Source organism: Silene latifolia, chromosome X, assembly GCF_048544455.1.
Source record: "Silene latifolia isolate original U9 population chromosome X, ASM4854445v1, whole genome shotgun sequence".
NCBI lineage: Eukaryota > Viridiplantae > Streptophyta > Magnoliopsida > Caryophyllales > Caryophyllaceae > Silene > Silene latifolia.
In genome coordinates this window covers 336,761,223-336,780,303 of record NC_133537.1, presented here as the reverse complement: position 1 = coordinate 336,780,303, position 19,081 = coordinate 336,761,223, and the positions used below count along the sequence as shown (strand labels likewise).

At 39.4% G+C, this 19,081-nt stretch overlaps 2 protein-coding genes across 2 annotated transcripts; both read right to left on the bottom strand.

Moving 5' to 3' along the window:
- Positions 1-799: 799 nt before the first annotated feature.
- LOC141620976 (uncharacterized) lies at positions 800-4,331 on the bottom strand. The gene is made up of 2 exons (XM_074437709.1): positions 2,368-4,331; positions 800-944 (listed from the first exon to the last, which is right to left on the bottom strand). The coding sequence occupies exons 1-2, from the start codon at positions 4,329-4,331 to the stop codon at positions 800-802; spliced, it is 2,109 nt and encodes a 702-aa protein (XP_074293810.1).
- A 380-nt stretch (positions 4,332-4,711) lies between these two features.
- LOC141620974 (uncharacterized) lies at positions 4,712-13,607 on the bottom strand. The gene is made up of 5 exons (XM_074437708.1): positions 13,414-13,607; positions 10,270-13,307; positions 9,195-9,298; positions 6,797-7,323; positions 4,712-4,952 (listed from the first exon to the last, which is right to left on the bottom strand). Exons 1-5 carry the CDS (start codon positions 13,605-13,607, stop codon positions 4,712-4,714), a joined length of 4,104 nt encoding a protein of 1,367 aa, XP_074293809.1.
- Between the last annotated feature and the right edge of the window lie 5,474 nt (positions 13,608-19,081).

Genomic DNA, 19,081 nt, shown 5'->3' with positions numbered 1-19,081 from the left:
CCCTTATCGCTCCATCCTAACCAAAAATTCACATGGCTCACAACAAAAACCAACTACCCATGTGTATAATCCTAGACACCTCTACTCCACTCACTAGTACAAAACCAACAACCGCCATAGCAAGGTGCAACCAACAACAACATAGCACCGCAGTTCTCCTCACCTTAGCCACTAGTCCTACCCAACCGACCTTCTTTAGCACCCTTCTTATGACGCCACACCAAAAACAGGACACAAAAATTAGTGTGAAATGGATTTTTTTTTTCCTAAATCTCTCATTTTGCCTAGAGCGCCCGCCCTTGCGGGTTTTCACTCTAGCTATTTTACTCACACTACTCTCGTGGCACGCATCTCAATTCTTCATTTTACCCGGAGCGCCCTTTCGGGTTTTCACTCCGTCCTCGGCCACTTTTCCCATTTTTGCCTAGGCGCCCTTTCGGGTTTTCACCTAGCCGGGTACTTCTTTTTTTTGTTTTTCCATTTTTTTCATTTTTTTTTCTTTTTTTTCTGTTTTTTTTTTTTTTTTTTTAAAAAAGCAAAATAAATTACAAGTGACGGACTAAAATATGTACAATAGTGCATATACCCCTCCCCATGCTTGAACTCAACATTGTCCCCAATGTTGTACGGGAACACAAAAGAAAAGGGAAAGGGCATACCACTAGCTAGGAAGAAGGAGACCCGAAGCGACGGGTCTGCCGGACTCTTGCACGAGCCCCTCTGCCAACTCTCCATACATGGAATCCACGGGGTTTTTGTAAGACCCCGGATTTATGTCCTTGAACATGTCACTCATCTCTCAATTACTCAGCTCAATCGCTACACAGCCTCGCCAAGAGGAATCATCAATAGCCGCTCCACCACTAGTACCCTCACCATCATCAGACCCCCTCCTCTTCCTCAGCACTCTACGGTTCGCCCGACCCGTCAGCCTCTCATTCAAGCTACATCGCAACACAGCAACAACCAATAACAACAACAAAACAGCAGCAACTCCACAACACCGGCAATCTCAACAACACCACAGCAATAACCAATAACAACAACAAAACAGCAGCAACTCCACAACACCGGCAATCTCAACAACAACTCACGACAGCCACTACCTCACTCGCGACAAAACCCGACACCTAAACGTTACGACAGCCTTCAATTCAGTAACAGTGCCCAGCAGAGAAATTGAAATTAAGCATAAGTACTTACAGACCAACCGCAATTGTTAAGAACTTGAAACTCGCCGAAATAGAGACAACAAACCCAATTCAGGCCTCAAAATCGCTTCCACCCAGGTATCAATTCTCGAGTTCATAAATTAAGGGTATAAACCCAGATTTCCGCCCCAAATTCAGCAGTACAGGACGAAATTTCAGCAACAATGGATCGAACTCACAAATTAGGGACTGAGCAGTTCGAAGTCGACACACAATACCCAGATTAAGCGCTCAAAAACGAATTGGGGCAGAAATTGTGTAATTGTTTCAATTCCAAATTAGGGTTAGAGAACCCCCAAATTTTCGGACCAAATTCAGCAACAATAGGACAAATTTCAGCATTAAAGGGACGATTTTGTTGTTGAAATCATAGTGAATGAACACGATATGGGAATTGCAACTATAATCCCCAAATTTTTTTCAGAAAATAGGGTTACAAAAACCCAATTTTTCGAACCAATTGCAGATATATGGAGATGGAGTCGGGATGAAACAAAGAAGGAATTGCTATTTGTGTGATATTTTCGTGAGTTTGAGCAACAATTTGAGGAAGAAAAATTGGAAATAAGAAGGATTTATGTGATTATGGTTTAATTTTTAGGAAAGGGAGGGGTAAGGAGGTGAATGAGTTGAAGGAGATCGATAGAGATGAGTACTTCCCATACCTGATGCGCGACATTCACGTGAATGTGTGGTGAACCTTGGGTGAATATCGAACGCGCGCCTCGTGAGTCTCGAACGCGCGACATTTTGCTCGCTGCTGCCTTCTTGACGTAATTTAGGATGTATGTGCGCGCAAATAGTGCGCCCTAAGTGCACCCCTATGACATGCAAATCGAGACTCTTTTCCCGTCGGGAAATATCATTCTTCGTTCCTAGTACATATAGCATACCGTCAAAATAAAATTAATTAAAACGAGTAACGAAATTGCATTTTAATTAAAGTGTGTAACGAAAATAAAGACACTAAAATTTCTAATTCTTAATTAAAGCAAAATAAATTTATAACTATAACTATGACCCAAAATTAAAAGAATTGCAAAAGAAAAGGATACAAAACCCGGGTTGCCTCCCGTGAGCGCTTTTGTTTAACGTCGTTGGCTCGACATCTCCGGAATGGTAACCACCCGACTGAAGATAGGAAGAAGTAAACTACCTTAACTTACCAACAGGTTTGCAAGAGGAAGAATGATGACGAGATTTTATATGGATAGTTTGCAAACCTTTCCCGGAGCCCTTCCGGCGGATTAACTTATCAAACCAAGCCTCATTTTTACCTTTAAATGCCTCTGCATCGTCCCGACAATCCCATAAGATAACACACCTTTGTTCCTTATGAGGGGATCCCTGCAAAACAAAAGACACATTGCTCGGAATAGGAGATTTCCGGCACTTCGGTAACACATGATTAACAAAAGTGTCTATAGCACACAAAGAATGAACCGCAGGAGAGTGGGAGTTGGGTTTATTGATTTCAAATTTAACAACAGTCCCATCAAATTCCATGGTAAGAGACCCTTTTGAGACATCAATCTTAGTACCTGCGGTCTTCAAGAATGGTCTCCCTAACAAGACTGGTATAGCACCTGCCTCATTTTTCATGTCCAAAACATAAAAGTCAGCCGGAAAGACTAACTTACCAACACCAACCATGACATTCTCCACAACCCCCTTAGGATAGACACTAGACCTATCAGCCAGTTGAATTACTACACTAGTGTCTTTTAAAGGTCGAAGTTTGAGTTTTTCATAAATAGCATAGGGGATGACATTAATAGATGCCCCTAAATCTAACATAGCCTTTTCAAATCTAAGGTCTCCTATGGTGCAAGGGATAGCAAACATACCCGGGTCACTACATTTAGGAGGTAACTTCTTTTGAAATAGAGCAGACACATATTCACTAATCTTCCCCTTAGGACCTTTACCCTTGACTATCTTCATCCCTTTCAATTTGTTATTCCTTTTGATGGTGCATAATTCTTTTAAAAATTTAGCATATTTAGGAATACTCTTTAAAAGATTAAGAAGAGGGATGTTTACCTCGCACTTTTGAAACACCTCATAAATGTCTTTGTCATGCTCAAAGTGTTGGGTTCTTCTCAGTGCGTCGGGGAAAGGTACATCCGGTTCCACCACCGGTATAGAAGAAATAATCGGCTCCTTCTCCTTAACAATAGAAGCTTTTTCACCTTCCTCGGTCACTATCTCTTCCTCTTCTTCTTGAATCATAGGTTGCTTCTCTTTTCTTTTCACTTTCTCAGCCTCCACTAGTTGTCTCCCATTTCTCAAAGAGACTGCGCTCACATTCTTTGGATTCACCACCGTTTGAGATGGTAGTGCATTAGAATCTCTAGCTTCCAACCGATTAATGGCGGTAGCCAGCTGACTAACCTGATTTTCAAGATTCTTAAAATTTTGCTTATTATCTGCTCTATCTTGAGTAACACTGAGAGTAAGAGCTCGAATCATATCCTCCGTGGACATTGATGAACTCGGTGGTGCTTGTTCAGCTGCTTGTTGAGGTACTTGTTGATTAAATTGTTGTCCTTGTGGTCTTTGGAGAAACTGGCCTCTAGGAGGGTCAGACGATGGACCGGCTTGAGAATTTCCCCAACGAAAGTTAGGGTGAGCCTTCCATCCTTCATTATAGGTCTTGGAATATGGATCCCATTTCCTGTTATTTGTAGTACTCTCCCAAACACCATTCACCACTTCTTGGCCACTTTCTCGCAAGTAGGGACACAAATCATTAGGGTGACCCTCAGTAGCGCATATGCCACAAACAGTAGCCATTTGTCTTCCAGATAACATGTCACGGAGAGTGGAAACAATATTATCAACCTTTTCCTCTAAACCAGGACTAACACCCATAGCATTCACTCCTCTTCGTGATGGTTTCCTCTCAAACTGTCTAGAGGTCTCAGCTAGCTCTGAAATAACCTCCCAAGCCTCATCTGGATTTTTGTTGGCTATATTTCCTCCACAAGCAGAGTGAATCATGCGGCGGTCATCTTGGTTCAGTCCACCACAAAAATACATAATGAGATCCTGATCAGAGTAACCATGGTAAGGGCAACTAGCACAGAGCTTCTTAAATTTCTCAAGATACTCATACATAGTTTCCCCGTCTTTTGTTCAACATTCAACATTTCGATGGCTCTTTTCAGCTGAGATGATCGAGAAGGAGGAAAATATTTCTCTAAGAACGCCTTCTTCATACCTACCCAAGTAGTGATACTTCCCGGTGGGAGATAGTTTAACCAGTCTCTCGCATTGTCCTTCAAGGTGAAAGGAAATGCTCTCAATTTCAACTGTTCGTCAGTAATAGCAGGTGGCTTCATACCAGTGCACACAATATGAAAGTCTGAAAGATGCTTATTCGGATCCTCAATGCTCATACCATCGAAACTTGGTAAATCGATGTATCAAACCAGATTTCGGTTCAAAAGTGACTCCATCATCCAATCTTTGGAAAAGTGATGCACAATGGTTGAACGTTAAGATTTGGAGAGCGTGAGCTCCCTTAGAGTGCGGGTTTCTCTAGCCATATTCAAAGGTTCAGGTTGTTCAGAAATTTCAGAATATTCAGAGTCTGAATGTAGATCGCCGAACTCGCTGCCTTCAGGAACAGCCACTATTGCACCTCGTTTGTTCTTTCGTAACCTGAAAGGAGTATGCTCAATCTCTGGATCGAAAGGCTCGAGATTCAGGTTAGAAATACGAGTATTATGCATAAACCTACACTAAAACACAAAAATAATTAATGCCAATTCCCCGGCAACGGCGCCAAAATTTGACAGGCTAAAGTCGTATGCCCCAAATTAACAATTTATATCACTTAAATCCAAATACTAAACAGTAGTAAAGCGGAAATAAGGGTCGAACCCAAGGGAATCAGATTAACAATTTATGCAATTTATAATGTAGGAACAGTCGATCTTTAATGTAATTAAAGATCGTAGTAACAAAAAGGGGGGATTTGAGTTGATTTTCTAACAAACTAAGATTAAAAGCTAATGCAATTTGAGTAATAAAACTAATGATTTTTGGTGTATCAAATGGTTTAAAAGGGTCTTAGAGCCAAGCATATATCCACACTCAATAACAATTGATCACTGTAAGACGGTTTCAATTACTAATCTTGATTACTCTATCGTGAATGACAAATTCCAATTCTCCTTAAGAATAGTTAATTAAAACGAATCTCGTTCTTAATCAACCCTAACTGTTAATAAACAACCTTAACAATCCAGTTCAAGATTTAATTCAACAGCAGCAATATAATTTAGAGAACTCGATAGAGAATAAATAATGCATACAATCCAGTTGCACTTTAGATATTTATGTGAATCGCTTCTAAGTACTAATATCAACGTATCCCGTTCAATATTAAGTCCTAGTTGTTACTAGCGTAGAGTTAATCAATAAATCCTATTCAATTAACAATACTAACAATAGAATGAAGAAATCAATCACTAGTTGTACACCTAGCAATAATCAATCGACATTCATAAAATTAATAACTAAGCAATTCACAATAATCAAGATGAGAAACTAAAACATTCAAACTCACAATCGTATTATGAGCGCTTCAATTGCTTGAATCCAAGAAGAAAGATTAGTTACACATCGTCTGCTAAAAACAATAATAGGGTTTCTCTCCTCAAAGTTCTGTCAGTCCTTTCTAAAACTAAAAATAATAAGTTATATAGTAATAAGGTAAATAATTAAAGTAGGAAATAAAGTACTAAAAATAATAATAATAATAATAATAAAATTCATCGGAACAAACCGAGTCAAATAAGGAAACAAAACACAAGCCTTTAACTGGACGCAAAACTGGACGCTGAAACAAAGCACGCGCAAGTCGCGCCTCGTCGCGCACAAGTCGCGCACAGCTCAAATGTAGGTTGAACGCAGGTCACGCATAGCTGCTGCCGCTGCCCTTTTCTTTTGATTTATGCGCGCTCAATTAGCGCACTTTAAGCGCACACGTCTCATGTATCTCCATAGGTATCCGGGCCTATCTCTCCTCGGACTTGGACTCCGTTCTAAACTTGTAAAACCGGCCCAATAGCTAACCAAAGCTCACTAACAAATAACCTGCAATTAAGCTTCATAATACTACTCCAAGCCATTAAAACCATACTAAATCGCTCCAAATAACTACGACTAAATGAGTCGTATCACCAACTTGTCAAATACAATGTACTATACCATAAGTGGCTAATTAACTGTAGCAAGTGAATCGAAACGACGAAACCCATATGAATATATGATCCATATAGTGAAATGCATGCTCTTAAAAAACTACTATGTATTTTTTGTCATGATTCTTACCAGGTCTGTTTGTAATATTAGTTATCCTACTGGGATATATCTCCCGTTTAGGGGCCTATACTACCCCGTTTTTTCTTTAATTTCTAACTGGTTGGTCTGTGTCACAAGGAGAATATAGTGGAACACAAAATAGGACAGAGAATCCGCTCTCCCGTGAGGTAACCTAGTTTATAAGAGAAACAAATGCAAGAAATTCACGTTTACACATCAAAGCTTCCATATCCTTTTGTTCCAAGAACAACCATGCTTCAATCCCATCATCACCCTTATAGTCATTCAATATAATCATATTCTTGTGAAACTCACACATCTTTCCATTAGTCGGAATCATCCTTACAGGCTTACCATACCCGAAATCGAGTTCATTAAACCCTAGTCTACTCCAACTAGTAAGCCTATACACTCTATCTTTATATTCCTCGGACATACTTATAACTTTCCTCCAACTTTCCATTACACCCTCCTCTCCTCGATATTCGTTCATCTCCGAAACGGCTGAGTTAATTTCCGATACTAGCTCTGGCATCTTTGCTTGGTTCTCGACTTGAGCCACCGCGATCAAAGCAAGATTACCAATGCACCCTTTATGTATAGGTGGGTCGACCCTTGGCCTTAAGTCTAACGTAACTTGAAGGACCGAACCCTTCAAACCCGTATCATTTTCGACTGTTTTCGAGTTGGACGAGATGGATAATAGATTATCCCATATAAACCCGGCTATGGCTAGAAAACTAGTCCGTTTCGCTACTGTTTTACTCACGGCTTTGGCCTTAAGTTTGGCTTTTTCATTCGCAAGAGTCAGGAATCGAACCCCTGACCACTTGTTTAAGAGATGAGAGCTCTTACCACTCACACCAGCCATGTAACACCCCACGGTAATTGAAGAGGTCCAGTGATAGGCTTAAATGACTAGTGCTTAAAGGGATTGGAAGTACTACTCATATCAACAAAGTGCACTTTCTTTTATGGTCATCCATGCGAAAGAACTCCAAAGTTAAGCGTGCTTGACTGGGAGTAGTCTTAGGATGGGTGACCTCCTGGGAAGGTTTTCGGTATGCGCATGAGTGAGGACAAAATGCGCTATAAAGGACTCCTATTGATCTGTGGGTCATGTACACAGCCTGTTGAGCTATCATAAGTAACCGCTCCCGACCCGGTTTGGGCCGGAGTGTTACAAGTGGTATCAGAGCAACCCTGCGACCGTGTGGTGATCGGAGGCAGTTGTTATACGCTCCTGGAGGCAGTGGTTATACGCTCCATTGTGATCACACACCGAGCGGGAGATGATTCTGGGTTAGCGGTTATACGCTCCATTGTGATCACACACCTGGTTTGGGCCGGGGTGTTACAAGCCAACTTTGGTCTATTCGTTCGTTGTAATCTCGAAAACCGTGTATTATACACTTAAATTTGAGCCGTTTGGGAGGTCGTATCGGGTCATGTTTCTTTTCCTCCAAGTTTTTCTACCACGTGTCATAGGTCGATTCACGAGTTACCGTATTCGAGTTTCAACCCTAAGTAAAAAGTATTCATCTATTTTTAAGAAGAAGCTGATTTTCGTCCGAAACTCGTTTATTGCGTACCTGCATGCACCCTCAAATGTCCTTTGTTGCTTCTCAAAATTTTTGTGCTTGCTTTATCTAACTCAAGAAACCATCTATATGATTTACAAACACTTCTGTTCCGGGAGCTTGAAATCCCAAAAATCGTGTAATAAACACTTAAATTTGAGCCGTTTGGTAGGTTGTATCGGGCCATGTATCGTTTCCTCCCAGTTTTTCTATCACGTGTTAGGGGCCGCTTCATGAGTTAGCGTATTCGATTTTCAACCCTTACTAAGAATAATTCATCTATTTTTAAGGAATACATGGTTTCGTCCGAGACTCGTTTATCGCGTATCTACACCCTCTATTGTCCTTTGTTGCTTCTCAAAATTTCTGTGGTTGTTTTATCTGACCCGAGAAAGCATCTATTTTTAAGGAATACATGGTTTCGTCCGAGACTCGTTTATCGCGTATCTACACCCTCTATTGTCCTTTGTTGCTTCTCAAAATTTCTGTGGTTGTTTTATCTGACCCGAGAAAGCATCTGTATGATTTTCATAAATTTTTGTTCTATGAGCCTGAAATCCCAAAAACCGTGTATTATAAAATTAAAATAAAGCCGTTTAGGAGGTCGTACCGGGTCATGTTTCTTTTCCTCCCAGTGTTTCAACCACGTATCAGGAGTCACTTCATAAGTTACCATATTCGATTTTCAGCCCTAAATAAGAATTATTCATCTATTTTTAAGGATGAATACCCTATTTTCGTCCGAGGCTCATTTACCGCGTACTTGCACCCTCATATGTCCTTGGTTGCTTCTCAAAATATGTGTGGCATCTTTGTCAGACTCGAAAAATCATTCGTATGATTTACGAACATTTTTGTTCCGGGAACCTAAAATCTCGAAAACCGTGTATTATACACTTATATTTAAGCCGTTTGGTAGGTCGTATCGAGTCATGTTTCTTTGCCTCTAAGTTTTTCTACAATGTGTTAGAGGTCGATTCACAACTTACCGTATTCGATTTTCAACCCTAATTAAGAAGTATTCTTTATGGAGTACCTGATTTTCGTCCCAAACACGTTTATCGCGTACCTGCACTCTTAAATGTCCTCTGTTGTTTTTCAAAATTAGTGTAGTTTCTTTATCTGACCCAAGAAACCGTCCGTATGATTTACAGACATTTTTGTTCTCGGACCCTGAAATCCCAAAAATCATGTATTATACACTTAAATTTTAGCCGTTTGGAAGTTCGTACCGGGTCATGTTTATTTTCTTCCCAATTTTTCTACCACATGGGAGAGGTCGCTTCATGAGTTAATGTATTTGATTTTCAGCCCTAAATAAGAAAAATTCATCTATTATTAAGGTGACACGGATGTCGTAACCCTATCAAAAATAAACCAACCGGATCTAACTCATATAGCAAAGATAAGTCGGGTATCGTACTGAACAGGGAGGCGGTCACTATCTACTTGTTATCTAGTCTTTCTAAGGTCACAAACGGGGGGGGGGTTGTTTAACTAAACTAACGAACTAAAATTAAAAGCAATAAAAGAAACAACAATTAAAATAGCAAGGATTGAAATAGGATGTGATCAAATAGAGAAAAATATACCAGGATGTCGGTTCACCATGATATTACACAAATCAGCTAAAGGTAGGCCAGTCGGTCTGATGTGAAAAGGGTAGTTGATAAGTAGCATTTTAGTCGTATTTTACCCCGCATTTATACCTTATTCCGACTCGATTTTGTGTGCTTAAATGTCTAAAAAGCTCATTTAATTACTAATTTATAATAATTAGTTGTATTAGTTTATAATTAATAATTAATTGTATTTATGTATAATATTAGTATTATTATTATATTAGTTTAATGTGCATGCAAGACGGGAAAGTGAGGCGGAAGAGCAAGACGGGATTATGAGAAGAAATGGCGGAGGTGAAAATAGGCTAAATCATGGGAAAATAAACTAAGTAAAGGAGCAGCTGCTAATTTCAGACGGTCTTTGCTGAGCTTTTATTACCATCTCCGGCCACCGTGTCAGCCACCACCCACAACCACTGACCACCCTTCACTTCCAACGTCACATTCCAACCACCCACGACCACCATGGACCACCGCAACAGCCACCACGAACCCTTCTTCCACCCCTAGCCACAAACATACAATTATAACCTTTGTGGTAACCAGCAGGAGGATGCATATATATTTCTTCATCCAAATACCCATGAAGAAATGCGTTATTAATGTCTAATTGGTAAATAGGCCAATCTCTGGCTGCTGCAACAGAAAGATGAACTCTAACCGTGCTAAATTTAGCAACAGGAGAGAAAGTAGACTTATAATCCTTGCCTTCAACTTGAGTATAACCCTTGGCAACCAAACGTGCCTTATATCGTTCAACAGATCCATTGGGATTGAATTTAACTTTGAAAATCCATTTTGATCCAATGGGTTTAAAACCTGATGGTAAGAGGGCCATTTCCCAAGTACCATTGGCTTCTAATGCATGAAGCTCCTTATCCATGGCTTCTACCCATTTAGGATCAGCTTGTGCTTGAGAATAAGTAGTAGGCTCAACAGTACTCAAAACGGCATTGAGTGAGACATGATAAGAAGAAGGATAGGAATCAATGTTGAAGACATTGAAAGACTCAGAATAAGAATCTGACTGAGATGTGGAAGCTGCAATAGTGGGGCAAACAAAATCCTGTAAATGTGAAGGAACCTGCCTAAATCTGGTGGAGCGTCTGGCAGGAATAGTTGGAATAGAAGTATTATTAGGAACAATAGAAACAGTATCAGGATGAGACACTGTAGTCTCTGAAGTGGGACTATTAATAGGGGAATTTGTATTCCCTGTGGCATCTGGGCTTTCTTCTGCAGGAGAAGATGGTTGCAAGACCAGGTCATCATCAAAAGAGGAAGGATGAAGAGCAGAACCAAGATGTTGTGGGGCATGAACAGAAGTAGAATGTTTAAATGGAAAAACAGTCTCAGAAAAGATGACATTCCTGCTGACAAACACCTTGTGTGTGGTCAAATCATATACTTTATACGCTTTCTGGCCATATGAATATCCAATGAAAATACACTTAATTCTTTTGGCAGCAAACTTATCTCTATGAGGAGTAGGATCCAGAGCATAACATAAGCACCCAAGGACATTTAATTCATCATAGCTAGGTAATTTACCCAACAATACTTCATAGGGAGTCTTCCAATTAAGCACAACAGAAGGCAATTTGTTGATCAAATAAGTAGCTGTTAAAAGACATTCTCCCCAAAATTTCTTAGGAAGCCCAGCATATAACATCAATGCCCTAGCAGTCTCAATCAAATGTCTATGCTTCCTTTCCACCCGTCCATTTTGTTGAGGGGTGTAAGGAGCACTTCTTTGATGATAAATACCTCTGGCTAAAAACAATTGGGAGCAAGTAGCTTGGAAAATTTCTGTGCCATTATCACTGCGAATAATCTTGACTAATTTTCCAAACTGAGTTTGGATTTGTTGTAAGAAATTGGAAATAATAGAACTAAATTCAGTTTTGAACTTAAGAAGAAATGTCCACGTTATGCGAGAATAATCATCCACAACAGTAAGGAAATAATGAGCTCCAGTAAGTGAAGGAGTCTTATATATAATGACCCCACAAATCAATATGAAGAAGATCAAAGGGACTTGATGCCCTAGAAGTACTTCGAGCCTTCGAGGAAAAGGTAGAACATGCATTTTAGCTAAATTGCAAACTTCACATTGATAAGTTTTCAAGCCATTACAACTGAGATCTTTTATATGTTGCATCTTAGCTAAAGAAGTATGTCCTAGACGAGCATGATACAAATCAAGCTTATCACAAGACTTATTTAAACAATTATTACAATGAACAGACTGAAGAGAGTGTGATAGCTGAGATCCTAGCTTCAACTTATAGAGACCAGCTTCCCTTTGACCAACTGCAATGGTTCCCTTAGAAGCAGGGTCCTGAATAATGCAGTGATCCACATAAAAATGAATTAGCATATGAGAAGAAGATAATAACTTCCCCACTGATAGCAGATTATGCTTGAAATCAGGTATAAGAAGAACATCATGAAGAATTAATAGAGGATGCAGTTGAATATCACCAGAATAACGAACTAATTTGGTGGTTCCATCAGGCAGACCAACAATAATAGGTTTAGAGAGTAATTTCAGTGAAGAGAAATAAGATTTGTGAGCTGTCATGTGATCACTCGCACCAGAATCAACTATCCAATCACTATTATCAATTTTGCAGGCTGTAGTAATAGCATTAGTGACTAAAGCATTACCTGCAAAAATGACTGCAGCATTAGCACAGTCTGCAGAACCAGTATTGCCTCCCTGCTGATACTGAAGCATCTGCATAACCTGCTGGAATACTGCCTGTGCAAGATCAGTCTGACTTATAGGACTAGCTTGATGATTAGAGTGTGAAGGCGCTGCCTGAAATGAACCAGTATCCATCATCTGTGTGTCTGAGAGCCCAAGAGGATGATCATCATCTCCTTGCACATTTGCATTACCAGAAAACCGTGCAAGGTATTTAGCCTTTAACTCAGGATGTAACACAAAGCATGTATCTTTAGTATGACCAGATTTAGTACATTGAGGACACCAACGCTTGTCAGTTTTGAATTTCTTTGAATCCTTTTTCTGACCTCCTTGGTGAGCAGCAGGTGAATTAGATGAATTGCCTTGATTAAAAGCAGGAGCACCTTGTTTGTGAGAGAACAAAGCACTCATCTCATGTGTAGCAGACATCAGATTAGAAATCTTCTTCTGAGATTCAACTTGCTGCACAAGAGAGTACACTTTATTTATGGATGGCATAGGCTCCATTGAGAGGATTTGTGATTTCAAATTATCATAGGAATCACTTAATCCCATCAAAAAAGTGAGAACTTTCTCAGTAGACGGTCTTTCAAGCATCTTCTTCAGAAGATTGCAGGTGCATTTAGCAAGGACACCACAAGTGCAATCAGGAAAACCTTCAATTTCATCAATTTGATCCCAATATCGCTTGAGTTTGTTGAAGTACTCAGCAACAGAACTTTTGTCTTGTTCAACATTCCTTAAATCTTTCTTGAGTTGAAACAACAGTGGACCATTCATCTGGCCATATCTCTCAAGTACATCACCCCAGAGTTGTTTCGCTGTCTTGCAGGAAAGAAAACCTTCTCTGAATTCAGGTTCCATTCCATTAACAAGCCAGCATCTAACCATGGAATCACAGCGCCACCACAAATTGTACTTTGAGGACGTTATGGCAGGGATTGGAGTAAGACCTGTGAGAAAACCTTCTTTGTTCTTTGTTCTTTATTGACATAGCAAGAATCATACTCTTGCTCCAATGGCGGTAATTGCGACCATTGAATAGAGTATTAACGAAGTTCAAGCCAGCATGATCTGAATTCGCAAGAAACAATGGATCTTCAAAAGGATTAGGAACTTCGTTGCTACCAGTAGAAGCAGTCGACATTTTGTTTTTGTTTTGAACAATTTCGTGAATTTGAAAGTAAAATGAATATTTTTGTGATTTTATCTGAAAAAACAAACCAAAATGAATTACAAAACAAAAATTTGATTTGTGATATGCGGAAGAGTGATGAAGTAAAAGAGTCAGGTCAAAAGCCTGCTCTGATACCATGTTAAAACATGGATCCTCTCACATGAAACCGCCATTAAAGAAGCTTTAAACTTTTGTAGAAGATGGAGAATTTGGTTAAGTGTTTGTTGTAACTGAATTGCAACAGAGTAAATTAAAATTGTGTATGTATTAGATTAACTTACAAATGAGAAGATACAACCTATTTATAGAAAAATGAATTCTAGAAACATCTAAAGAAATATCTGTACAACTTTCTAACAGATTTCCTGGAATTACGGAAACTCTAACAACCTACTAACAACCTATCAACTAACTCCTTCCTTCAATATCACTGTTAACCTGCTGCATATGTCATGCTCTATTTTCGTTGAGCTTTGGCTTTATGTCTAGCCTTAGTCTTTGGTTCTGAGTCATCTTGTGCAGGTGAGTTAGGAACCTGAGAATCAACCGTCTCATATCCAGCCACCGTGGGAACCACCCATCACCACTAATAACATCCTCCCACTTCCAACTTCACACTACAACCACCCATCACCATCATTGACCACCGTGGAAGCCACCACGACCTTGTCTTCCACCCCCGTCCGTAAACAATGCAAATAAATCAACCTATCTTCAACTCCACTTTCTAACCACCTCCGGCCACCGTGGACATCACCTACGACCACCACATCAGCCCATTATCACCTGCCTATAACCTCCATCCACCTACAACCACCACGGCGGCACCAAACCACCACAGCAGCCCGTGTTTCCCTCCTCTGTGTAGCACGCAAATGCGCCTTCAGTGCTGCTCCATGCCGGTGCCCCCGCGATCGACATCCCAACCGGCAAAGCACACACACTCAACTTTCCTCCTTTTTACTCAATGTCTCGCTACCGGCATAGGCACCGGCAGCCGGGCTACCGGCACGCAACACGCAATTCAACATCTCACATCAATTCGCGTTCTCTCTACCGGCAAACCGTCTGCCGGTGTACCGGCTCCCACACACGCCTCCTTTAATTCTTCCCTTTGCTCCATGGTCTCGCTACCGGTGCCCAGGCCGGCAGGGTCCCCTGCTCTGCTTTTTCCCTGTTTTGGATCGTTCGATGTTGTGGGCTTTTGTTTTCACGATGGATTTTGGTGTAGCAGTAGTATTAGTTATTAGGATTATTATTATTATTGATTATTATTATTATTATTATTATTATTATTAGTTTAATAGTATTATTATTCTTATTATTAGTTTATTATTAGTAGTATCAATTAGCCTAGTATAAAAGGAACACTACCACATTAGAATACAAACCTTACATTACACACTACCAATTAGAATAGAATTAGACTAGCTTAGTTCATTCTCTCTCAATATTGTAGAACCCTAATATTTACTCTCTCATTTTCATTCAATAAAAAGTTGTAATCTTTCTTTAATTTTAGTTTAATTCTTCCTTTGTTCATTCAAGTTCTTCATTTCTCATTAGTATACAATTATTCATTTGGGTTGTAATTGGGAGACAAGAAGAAATTCATTCTTCCATTATTGTCCAAGCTTGTTACTTTCAACTTAGTTGGTACAATTTCATCTCTTATTTACATCTTATTTTCATTTGTTTATATTTCTTATGTTGTTTAATTGTTATTCATCCAAAGTATTAGTCTTTATCATGTTTACAATGTTTACTTGTGTTTTGTTGCAATTTATTGTTGAATTCTCACCCATGAACATGTGTGAGTAGTCTAATCTAGGGTCTAGGGGGAATTGGGGTAATTTAGGGGATGAATTTGGGTTGTTAACCTTTTGAATTGGGTGATTATGTGGTTTCTACTCTTAATGCATTTGAAGTGTTTGTGGAAATGCCTCAATGAAAATTGGACATTTCATTAACATGTTTGGCTTACCTTGGTGCATTGTGCTATTAGATAGTTTTAGAAGTGTTTATCGATGAGTTTTAATGAAAGTTAGAACATCTCTTTGATGCATTCGATCCGTCTTGGTGCTCATGCTATTGGGTAGTCTTTATGTTTTATTTGTAGCTAGTTCATCTCGATCAAGTGACAACTTATTGAGGAGTTTAAGGTGACTAAGAAATTAGTCTTAAACCCTTGACCACTATTATTACCCTTCTCTTGTTAGACCTTGTTTCTCCCCCTAATTGCCCTTTGTGAACCCAAAGACCTTAGCCTCCCCTTATTAATTAAAGAACAATTTTATTTAGTTTAAATTTTATACCTTATTGCATCTTAGTTTATAGTTTAATCAACCTCTTACTTTTGTTTGACTAAAATAGGACTTAAACGGACTAAGTATACACCCCCGCCATCTTTGTGTTCGACACCCGAATAAATACTACTTAATTTGGGTTCTTTATAAAGTGTTTTTGATTGGGAAGTGACGACAAATACCTTACATCAGTAGTGGAAAGGTTCTTCCGGTCCGCTGTCCGCCCTAGATTCTTCCTAAATAGCTTCCGCTCTGATTAGGGTCGTCTACTGGTCATAACAGGTCTGTTCATTCCAATCTTCCGATCTAGGTTTGAATTTAACCAATTTAATTACTTCGGTGGCGTGCACTCAACCTAATAATTACTATTAAATTACTATAAAACAATTCTCACAACAAAAACCTCCTAAATTAATTATCGTATCATTGTTTTACTATCATGACTCCCCTAATCCTAGCACTAAGGAAATTAGCTACTCATGACGGCAATTAAAACAATAACAATTGAATAAATTATGATAAACATGGCAAAGAGATGAATAAGAAGAAATCATATAAACTAATAACAATACTAATAAAAACAGAAATTAAAGAACAAGAATTAAATATTGCAAAAGAATTAACTTGAATAAAGAGAGTAAAGAGAGATTACAAAAGTTTAGATCCGGAGAAAATGAATGGCAAAGCTTCGTCGAACCAGATTTAAGAGTTCAGAAAATAATGACAAATTAAGGGTTGATAATTGGATCACCTAACCTAATGACGTCTTTCCTTTATATAGGAAAGATATTTATTATTAAACACGTAACTTAAGATAATAAAATAAATAGGTTCACGCAAAACAAATCTTGCATTCACATAAAAAAGTGTTCGATCGAGCACTTTGATTCTTCTCGATCGAACAACTCCTCAGCAAAACCTCTCGATCGAGTACACAAACTACTCGATCGAGGAACGCCATTATGCCACCTCTCGATCGAGCACAACAGGGTCTCGATCGAGGTCTTCTCTCCATCCTAAAGCTCTCGATCGAGTACATTAGCCAACCAAACTACTCGATTGAGCCAACTGCCACTAGAATAGGCCAATGTACGTATGATTTATCTTCCAAGGCGACTTCACACATCCCAGACAGTGGTATTTCTGCTGCAAATATTCCATCTCCATAAATGCAAGCTAACGGGACAGTAAAAGGCTTGATTCTGCTTCTTTCAGGTCAATTCATGCAATTAAAGCCAAACGAACCAAAGTAGTCTATTCGGGGCATTTTGTAGCCTAAAAATACGGGAATTGCATGGAAATGCGTGCATAAGAGGCTTAAAAAGACTATATAAAATACATGTATCATAAGGAATACCCGATTTTCTTCTGTGAGTCGGCATACACCCACCACTATTAACAATCACCTATAATCTCCATCATTCATCACCTTCATTTCTGATACGAATTCTACTCAAAAGAATAGAACTCGTAAATTTGCAGCGGAATTAACTTAACTGAATAGTCGGTTAAGCTGTCTGATTGTCGAGTTTATTAATTCTCGAACAAATTGAACGGTTTGAATGACTGTCTGTTTATAAACTCGAACCTGTGATTTTTGTGTGTTTTTGTATTTGTAAACGAAAATAAAGTACAAAGGATATTTGTTTCGAAATATGTGAATAAATCGAACCAATGGGATATTTGCTTGAGCTAGACCTATAACTTAATTACTGGTGAACTATAATCAAGACCTATTGATTATAACTCGGGTTAATGCTTGAAAACGCGTCAAACAATAACAATTTGGAAGGAAACGCGTCGAACCTAGGATTTACAAAACTTACAAACACAATAAAGCAACAACTTCAATTTTCTTAAACAATATATCATGCTGAAAATAAGAATACAATGACTCCTATTTATACTAACTAGAAAGACTCCTAAATCGATTAAGGAAACAAGCTTCCTTAAACCGATCTCCTAGATCTACTCGTGTAGATTAAGATTTCTATGTCAATTCTAATTGCCTTATTACACACTCCTTAAAGATATAAGAAATACTTCCCTAAAACATAATAGTAAAACTGAATTTAGGAAACTAGTAAACTTTCCTAAAACCGAATAAGCTACTAATTAGGAAAGTAGAACTTCTAACACAAATAGGAAATAAATAACTTATACTAATTCAACTAAGATATGACTTCTTTTAGGAAATAAGTCTCGACACCTCTTCCTTGGGCGCCAAGTAACCGAGTAAACAGTTACTAAGACTGTTTCTGCTGTGCATAAAACTAAACAGTCACGGAGACTGTTCATTCGACCAGTTCTTGCCTCAATTTCGTATCAATTTCCGATATCAATCAACCATTCATCAACAAACCACCACCTCAGACCGATATTTCATCGTCCCCTGCATCATCACACTGACATCATCAACACCCCACCTGCAAGTCTGCAACGCACAATAATCGGTAGCAACCCAGGCCCGTCTTGGAGTGGAATCGAGAAACCACGAACTTTTACTCTGCTTCTATGCATTACCACCGATTCTGTTACCACCACGACTTTTGGAGTAGTGCACTCGAGCTCACACCAACTAAAAGAGTAAATCGGACACTCACCATAAGTGCTCCTCCGTCTCACATCATCACGTGAGCTACCTTCAGCCATTGTGCCCCTGCATCAACCACCACGCCAACTATCAGCGCCGCCAGCCTAGCACCCCTTTGGCCGACAACCACCGTGAGGCAACAGCCACCAGCAGAAACCACCACCACTAATTCCTTCTCTAACCAGCAAGCAACAACAACAACATGTTGCCCATGTCGTGCTGCCAGTAGCAGCCCACCACCGGCTAGGAATACATCAAGTTTTTGGTCCAATTAATTGATGTACTCGGTGTCGGCATAGGCACCGGCGGCCGTCAAACCGGCACGCACACCACATCAACATCTCGCATCAATTCTTGCTCCTCTCTGTCGTTGCCCTGCTTTCGCCGCCTCCCCAGCTCCCACACACACCTCATCAATTTATGCTCTTTGCTTCAATGGTCTCGGTGTCGGCGCTTTGCTTCAAGGATGGGCTAGATGTTATGAGCAGATGGATCCCAGGATATTGTAGTAGTGAATTGATACCTTATTTTCATGTCAACAAACT

Excerpts from the sequence above, each read along its gene's own strand:
- LOC141620976 (XM_074437709.1), bottom strand. The coding sequence starts at position 4,331 with ATGTATGAGTATCTTGAGAAATTTAAGAAGCTCTGTGCTAGTTGCCCT. Across the intron at positions 945-2,367 it reads AAACCTGTTGGTAAGTTAAG|CTTGAATGAGAGGCTGACGG; the intron begins GTAGTTTACTTC and ends GTTGCGATGTAG.
- LOC141620974 (XM_074437708.1), bottom strand. The coding sequence starts at position 13,607 with ATGTCGACTGCTTCTACTGGTAGCAACGAAGTTCCTAATCCTTTTGAA. Across the intron at positions 13,308-13,413 it reads CAAAGAAGGTTTTCTCACAG|AGAAGGTTTTCTTTCCTGCA; the intron begins GTCTTACTCCAA and ends ACCTGAATTCAG. Across the intron at positions 7,324-9,194 it reads GAGGACATTTAAGAGTGCAG|GCCAAAGCCGTGAGTAAAAC; the intron begins GTACGCGATAAA and ends GCCAAACTTAAG.